This window comes from Apus apus, chromosome 14 (assembly GCF_020740795.1).
Source record: "Apus apus isolate bApuApu2 chromosome 14, bApuApu2.pri.cur, whole genome shotgun sequence".
Lineage (NCBI taxonomy): Eukaryota > Metazoa > Chordata > Aves > Apodiformes > Apodidae > Apus > Apus apus.
The window spans coordinates 14,584,189-14,592,485 of NC_067295.1; the positions used below are offsets into that span (position 1 = coordinate 14,584,189).

General features: G+C 55.4%; 1 protein-coding gene across 2 annotated transcripts in view; it reads right to left on the reverse strand.

Annotated features, from left to right (window-relative positions):
• Nucleotides 1–5,567, reverse strand: part of MGRN1 (mahogunin ring finger 1) — a 52,927-nt gene extending 47,360 nt beyond the window's left edge. For both annotated transcript variants that reach the window (XM_051631934.1, XM_051631935.1), the window contains exon 1: nucleotides 5,406–5,567. In XM_051631934.1, coding sequence (XP_051487894.1) covers nucleotides 5,406–5,493 — 88 coding nt within the window. In that variant the 5' untranslated portion in view covers nucleotides 5,494–5,567. The remainder of the gene's footprint in view (nucleotides 1–5,405) is intronic.
• Nucleotides 5,568–8,297: the final 2,730 nt, after the last annotated feature.

Sequence of the window (8,297 nt, forward strand, 5' to 3'; positions counted from 1 at the left end):
CCACAGCTAACAAATTGTTAGGGTTTTTCACCAACACAGCAGCACCAACTGCAACTCCCAGCTTCAGTCCCACCTTCAGACCAAAGGCTCCCTTCATCTTCCTGCTAAGTCACCTCCTACAATGAGAAGGGTTTTTTTTCCCCAGAGGTGTTTCCTTCACAAGCAAAGAAACACAGTCAGTGCCAGCCACAAAGAGCTGGAGGAGGACCACTTTGAGGAGCTCAGAGGGAAACAGGCTGGGGGGCAGAGCACCCCAGGGCTCTGCCAGTTCTGCCCCCACCTACATCAGGTTTAACAGCAAAACTAACAAGCCAGGATGGCAACAAACTGTCTGCACAAGTTATAACACAGGTTTTAGCAGCTACAAAAAAAGACAGTCTGCTGGAAGCTTTCAGAAGACAGTTGCTGCAACAACATATTAAGCTCAGGGCTCTCAAGAGAGGACCACAGTTGTACATTATTCCTCTCAACCACTGTCACAAGCACCTGAGAGTTTGCCCCAGTTGGAGACACAACACTCTTAAGAGATCACTTGTGTAAATATCACACCAAGGACTAAAAGGACAGAGAAACTTTAAGAAAGAAAAAATGGAGGTGTTCTCTTTTCTGGTCACCATGATGTCCACACATCTAGCACAAGACTGAGCATTTTTCATGTCTCTACAAGACTTGTATCTATTTTCTATGCATTAAAATCCTGCTGCAGCTCCACCTCTAGGTTCTTTTTCCAACTGTAGGTTTTCAGGCAGACTGCCTTGCTCCTTGCACCCTGTTCCCAGACCTCCCCTCAGGCTAGAAAACCAACCCTGACCCACCTGACCAGCTTTACACAGAGCTCTGTGGCTGTGGGCACAAGGGGGATGCTGAGCACCATCCTCTTTGGCAGGAAAAAAAACGAACTAAATCTTTGGATTAACCCTCCACAGAACTGCTACAGAGAGAAATCCTCCAGGAAATTGCAGCTGCACAATTACAAGGAAAGAATCATACACCAATGACCAAGGAGGGGCCACAGGAAAAATGCCAGAGCAAAGAAAAACTGTGGCTTGGAGTTTCTCAGAGTAAATCAGCTGAAGGTGACACTGCTCAGGCAGGTGAAGTGCAAGTAGTGGTTGTTAGAGAAAGTGTTGTGGTGGAAAACAGTGGCTGGAAAAAATACCACTGGGACATCCAGCTTAGTTTGCTCCCTGCAAAACTAACCTGGAACCCAAGGCTTCTCCAAAGCATCGAATGACAGGAACTGCTTAACATTTATTCTCACATGGTGGAGGGTTTTTATCATCATAAACACCACAGCATTAAGCACCAAACTGCTTGGTTTTACTTGTAATTACTTCTCCTTGACCCAGTGTCCCAATCCTGTGACCACACAATCCTAATTCCTGGATGTGATGGACAGGGAACACTGCACCAACCACAGGCAGGAGCACAGAGTGCACAATGATTGTAGCCCCATCAGAACAAGGGCTGTATCATACAAAGCCCCTTAATTGAAAGTCATTAGGTGTCCATTTAGGCTTCTCACCATTATTAGAATAGCAGTGAAGTGACAGAAATTGAGTCCTTTTTAATCACCCAGCCAGAAGCTCACCACCATGGCACAGCAGCTTGGACGAGGCCATCTGGCCCTCCTCACCACCCATCCCTGCTGGGCCACCAAAACCACCCGTGGCAAGAGGGAACGTGGCTGTGAGCTGGGCTAAACACAACCCAGCAACAAACAAGAGAATCACAGGATGCCAGGGGTTGGAAGGGACCTCTGGAGATCATCTAGGCCATTCTCTGCCAGTGCAGGGTCACCCAGAGCAGGTTGCACAGGATGGAATCCAGGCCAGTTTGGAATATCTCCAGAGAGGAGACTCCAGCACCCCCCTGGGCAGCCTGTCCCAGGGCTTTGTCACCCTCAAAGTCAAGAAGTTCCTCCTCATGTTTAGATGGAGTTTCCTGTGTTCTGGACTGGAGAGAACACAGGGTACTCTTCTGCTATTTAAGATTGCTCTTTCTTTGATTAAAGCACCGCTCCCAAGCCACAGAGCAGTCCAGCTTGAGAGAGGAGCAATCCACTTCTCTTTTTTCCTCCCAAATTTGGCCAGGGTCTGGAATTCTCTTTCAAGAGCTTATTCCTGAGGTGAAAAGCCATCTCAAAGGCACATGCTCCTTGCAGATGAGCTCCCTGGAACCAGAGATGAGCTGACACAAGAGCTGTGGAAAGCCCTGGGGTGTGCTCACTGGTTGCTAAAGCAATAGGGGCACCATGAGCCTGCATGGGAGAACATGGATCAGTTTACTGCTTCAAGCCCTGATGCAAAGATCGTGGCTGTTCCTTGTGATTACCCATTTTTAGCCCTTTTCATGGGGGCACTAATTCTTCTGTACCAACCAGGCCCTGCTCCAAGCCCCTTCCAACTGGTCAGGCACCTGCAGTGCCACCACAGCCTCCATAAAGCAAGCAAGAAAGGCAAAAAGGTACCAGTGAACAGGTATTAAAGAATATAATCAGGTGTCCTCTTACAGCATTTCAGCAGCCTCAGCCCCTCAGATCCAGGAGGGGAAAACTGAGATGATCCATATTCAGAATCTTGAAGGAATCATCAGGCTGTTTTCCAAGGATTTTAAACTAGAAAACCACATACTGGTTGCAGCAAAGCTGTTGAATGATCTGTGAATGTCTCATGATGGGCCCTGACATATAAAACCCAAGGTGGATTCCACCCCAACCTGCTCAATGCACCAGGGAGCACGTGACTGACCCAGCAAGAACCACATCAAAAGTCAATAAATGAGAACTGAATGTTCACCACCAGCTGTGACTCAACGAGGCGCCGTCCCTTGGGGTGACCTGGCCAAGCAACCGTGTTCCCTTCCACGGGCAGGTGACACACTCCTTAAAATCACAGCCACAACACCTGTGTTTTGTGTTTCATGCCTCGTGTCCTTCTCAGGAGGTGGTGGGTTTGATCCAGAAGGCATCCTTCCAACATGGACCAGAGCCCAGGCACCCATAGCAAGTCAAGATCTGCTTCAGCCAGAGACCCAGAGGGAAGGAAGGCACAAGGTGACAGACATTCCTTGGTGCCACACCAGACTCCAGTGGACAGGTAACCTCAGGTGCACTTCCAGCCTTCCAGAGGGAATCTCCAAGCAGCCAGGGGCCTGCCTGAGCATCAGGCCAAGGCTCCAGCACACACCCCCACCTAACACAGCCCAGGCAGCAGCACAGGGCTCACAGCAACACTGACAAGTCTGAAACAATTAGCAGCCACTTAGGCTGGCAACTTTTTGTACTACTTCCAGCTGGGTCCCTGAAATCAAAGACATCCACACACACTCCTTCCCAGCTGTCTTCACTGGCAGGTGTTGCACCACTCACAGCCAACCTTTCCAAGTCAAACACCCTTAGGACTGCAGGACCAGAAGGGACAATGTCCACACATACCACCTGAAGAAGGGGGCCACCCTGACAGCCCTTCCTGCTCTGCTGCTCAGTAACATTGAATTTCCACCTTAGAAGTGCTCAGGACCTTCTGCCTAGAAGGATGCTGAGCTTGAACAGCTCTTCTCCCTTCCTGAGGTCAAAAGGATCCTGGCTACATAAACCTGAGGGAAGCAGAGAGAGAGGTCTAGCCCAGAGCCAGCATCCCTTCAGAAAGAGCACAGCCAAGTCCAAGAGAAAAGTAATTTTACAAGCACCTAATCACATCCAAAGCCTCTAAAAGGAAATACCCATACTTTTATTTTTAATCAGCTGCTTGAAAGCATGAGCTGTCCAGCTTTACAAGGGAAATACCAAGCATGGAACACTCCCTGGAAGTATCCAGGACTGCAGACCCCTTCCAGGGTGCCTGGGAACATACAAACCCCTCTCACCTGTGTGACAGGGTTACCTGGACAGGCACAACACTGAGACCCAACACACTGTTCCATTCCAGCTCCAAGTAATTACACCAGTACAGAAACAACAGGCTGATGGTTTGAAAGAAGAAGATTCACGTTCATGGCACACGGTGGTGATAATTAATCCAGTTCATATCTAAAATCCTGTCAACGGAAACCAGGTGCAACCTGGCTGTACAAAAACTGCCAGCAGGGCCCCTGCTACCACAGCTCCAGCTGAGCTCACACCCACCCAGTCTCCCACACTGGGAATGTCCTTTGGGACACACAGAATCCTGCTGGAACATCCCAGTGACATTTATCCTCCTTAGCAGCCCAAGAAACTAGTTCCCACCCCCTAAAAAAGCAGGTTACATTTTCTAAGAGAGCAAACACAGCTGAAGAAGATTTTTTCCTGGGCAGGTTTCCCCTTTCTATCCCCTCCACACCACCCACCATTCTTGCTGAGGACCAACCTGCAACCAGGCAGGGTGTAATGATGGCAGGACTCTGTGTGAGAAGAACTTGCACCCCCCTCCAAACAAAACAAGGTGACCCAGCTCCCTCTACCACACAGCTCTGAGGTTGTCACAGCCAGCAAGACATCAGGCACACACACAGAACTAAGAGTTTCTGAACAAAAAGGCTATGCTCTACCTGTACCCGAGAGTGAGGGAACCCAAAATGCTGCTCTGCACATTTTTTATCCTGTATGGAAGAGCCCGAGCAGAACAGAAACTCAGGAAAACTTCTAAGTGAATGGATACTGTAGGAGGAAAGAGCACCTGAATTTCCCTGGTGACTTGTTTTGCGAAAAGAATAAATAAAACTCTTTAAACAAGTTAAACCAGGTCAGTCTCAGAAGACAAGGTGAGTCACAGGCTCATCCTGACTTCCCAAAAGTGGCACTGCTGGCAAAAAAACTTTAAGTTTCCAGAACAACTCTCTTTGGAAAACAAACATCCACGTAGGCCATGTCAGCCCAACAGCTCCTGGGTGACAACCACTGCCACCGTAAGGAGTTAAAGAGGCTGGCAGGGAGGAATTTTTCCATTCTATACTCCACCAGATACAATCCTCCTTCCACGTCCCCGCCGAGCCCTGCCATCCCCTCATCTCTCCCAGCAGGAGATGCCCCACTCGCCACACACCCAGGACTGGCTGCGGTCGGTTCCAGAGTGAGAAGAGCTCTGCTCACCTGCCAGGACCCACCAGGAGCAAAAGGCAGCGCTGGGGCTGCGGACAGCGGGAGGGGGACGGGCAGACTCGGGGCACAGGGCCCTCCTGGACCCTTACACCGCAGCCGAACACCACGGGGAAAGCTCAACAAGACACATCCACGGGCTGTCTCGCACGGGGAGGCCCCAGCGCCGGGCGGGCAGGGCTCCGGGCACGGCCAGAGCCAGACAGGCGCTCCCGCAGCCCCTTTCCCCGGGCCCGGCCGCCCCCCGCTCCGCCCGTGCCCCTCGGTGCGGCCTGGGGGCCCCGGCCCAGGCCCGGCCCCCCCCGCCCCCCGGCCCCGCGGCCCTCACCGGACTTGGGCGGGTAGCGGTAGGCCGAGTTGGCCTGGATGTCGATGTCCTCCACGCCCGCGATGCGCCGGCTGAGCAGGGAGCCCATGGCGGCCGGGGCAGGAGAGCAGCGCGGCGGCGAGGGGCCCGCTCCGCTCCCGCTCCCGCTCCCGCACCGGCGGCGGCGCCAGGCACGCCGGGAGAGCGAGTCCCGCCCCGCGACTACAACTCCCGTCAGGCACCGCGGCGGCGCCTCCCAGCGGCGGGGAGGGGCGGAGGGAGCCCTGCCGGGAGGGGGCGCTGCGGGGAGCGGGAATGGCCGGGAATGGCCGGGAATGGCCGGGATGGGCACCGGGACGGGCAGCGGGAATGGCCGGGATGGGCACCGGGACGGGCAGCGGGAATGGCCGGGAATGGCCGGGAATGGCCGGGATGGGCACCGGGACGGGCAGCGGGAATGGCCGGGAATGGCCGGGATGGGCAGCGGGAATGACTGACTGGGATGGGCACCAGGAATCACCGGGACGGGCAGCGGGAATGACCGGGAATGGCCGGGATGGGCAGCGGGAATCACCGGGAATGACCGAGATGAGCAGCGGGAATGACCGGGAATGACCGGGATGGGCAGTGGGAATGACCGGGATGGGCAGCGGGATGGGCAGCGGGAATCACTGGGATGGGTAGCGGGATGGGCACCGGGATGGGCAGCGGGGATGTCGCAAGCCGGTACCAGCTCGCGACAGGGAATAACCGGGATGGGCAGTGGGAATAACCAGGATGGGCACTGGGATGGGCACCAGGATGAGCACCGGGAATAATCAGGTTGGGCACTGGGATGTGCACTGGGAATAAACGGGGATACACCTTGGATCGGGAGACCTTTGGGAGCCCCTGGGTCAGGACAGGCAGCCCAGGGGAGAAGGACCTGGGGGTGCTGGTGGAGGAGAAGCTCAACATGAGCTGGAGCCCAGAAACCAACCCTGTCCTGGGCTGTGTCACCAGCAGCGTGGGCAGCAGGGCCAGGGAGGGGATTGTCCCCTCTGCTCTGCTCTGGGGAGACCCCACCTGGAACTGTGTCCAGTTCTGGAGCCCCCAGCACAGGAAGGACATGGAGCTGCTGGAGAGAGTCCAGAGGAGGCCACGGAGATGATCCAAGGGCTGGAGCAGCTCTGCTGTGGAGCCAGGCTGAGAGAGTTGGGGTGTTCAGCCAGGAGAAGAGAAGGCTCCAGGGAGACCTTAGAGCACCTTCCAGTGCCTGAAGGGGCTCCAGGAAAGCTGGGGAGGGACTTGGGACAAGGGCAGGGAGGGAGAGGACAAGAGGGAAGGGATGAAAACTGGCAGAGGGGAGATTGAGGTTGGACATGAGGAGGAAATTCTTGGCTGTGAGGGTGGTGAGAGCCTGGCCCAGGTTGCCCAGGGAAGCTGTGGCTGCCCCATCCCTGGCAGTGTTGAAGGGCAGGTTGGATGGGGCTTGGAGCAACCTGGGCTGGTGGGAGGTGTCCCTGCCCATGCAGGGGGGTTGGGACTGGATGATCTTTAAGGTCCCTTCCAACTCAAACCAGCCTGTGACTCTGTGAATCACACTGAGGGTGCCTGGCAGGGCTGTTTGGCTCAGCCCAGGGAATGATTAACCTGCTGGTGGTTGTTTTGCAGAAGAGCTTCATGTGGTAACACCACAATCATCCCCACCGGGCTCCATTCCCACTGGGGACCAGGAAGTGGCACTGGTCATGCATGCCAGGCACAGCTGGTCCACGTGGGGAGCCCACAGACCATGCAGGCCAAGGCGGGTAGCTGTGAACCTCCCAGGAAGTTTGGCCTGGGGATTTGTCATCTAGGCCAGTTCCCAGAGGTGGTATCTGCTCCTGAGGCTGGGCCACCAGCAGGAGAGGAAGGCCTCTTCAGCTGCAGGGCTGTGTAGTGTGCACATGGAGAAACCTCTCCTGGGTTCCTCTGCTGTGTCCTGTGGTGCAAGAGGGCTGGAAAGGTCAGGGAAGAGCCAGGGAATGAGCAATGGCCACGTCCCACCAGCAAACCAGATCTGGGTACCCTTGGCACAGCAGGGCCCAGCAGCTCCAGCTCCCCATGCCATGCTGGCAACTGGTTGCCACAAGCACAGGAGCAAAGCAGAGCTGTGGTCACATCACACAGCAGGGCCAGGGGGGACATTTCCACAAGGACAGAAGACAAGGGTCCCTCTCACATCCTGAGCACCAGAGTATCCACCCAGCCCAACGAGGTCCCTGGGATCCATCCTGGCCTGGCATGGAACAGCCCCAAAGCTGTCCCCTGAGAGATTTTGGGGACAGAAGCCTGGTGCTGCATGGGTTAAGCCAAGAGGAGCTGTTGTCCCAGCTGGCACTGCCAGCACCCAGGGAAGCAGCCATGGCAGGAGGCTTTTGTGCAGAACCTCCACCAGTGGGAAGATCCCTCCTGGGCCTCACAGCTCTGCAGAGCTCAGAGGAAGTGGCCAGGGCCCCCGAGGGGGTTATTGTCATCTGGGCGGGCAGGGGCCTTCACTGGGGAGTATCTCCCTTGTGAGATGTACGGGACAGATGACAATAGCAGCCCTGGTGTGCCAGGAACAGGCTCAGCCCTTCCACCCTGAAGCTCAGGGTCTGGAGCGATGGAGCTGTAGGGCAGCACCTCCAGGGACACGGTTCCTTCATCCCCCTGGCCCAGGAGACATGGGCACTATCAGGGAGAAGGGCAGGATATTGTACCACTCGCCTCCTCCAGCCCTTGCAGGAGCCACTGCCAGCACCACAGCTGAGGGGACAGAGCTGCTGCCAGCAGTGGGGCAGGGAACCCACAGGTGGGGACCCAGCAGCACCACAGCCACATCCCACGGGCTGGAGGAGCAGCAGCTGCCAGCAGGCAGCACCAGGGTGGCTACAAGACGTGGTGACAGTC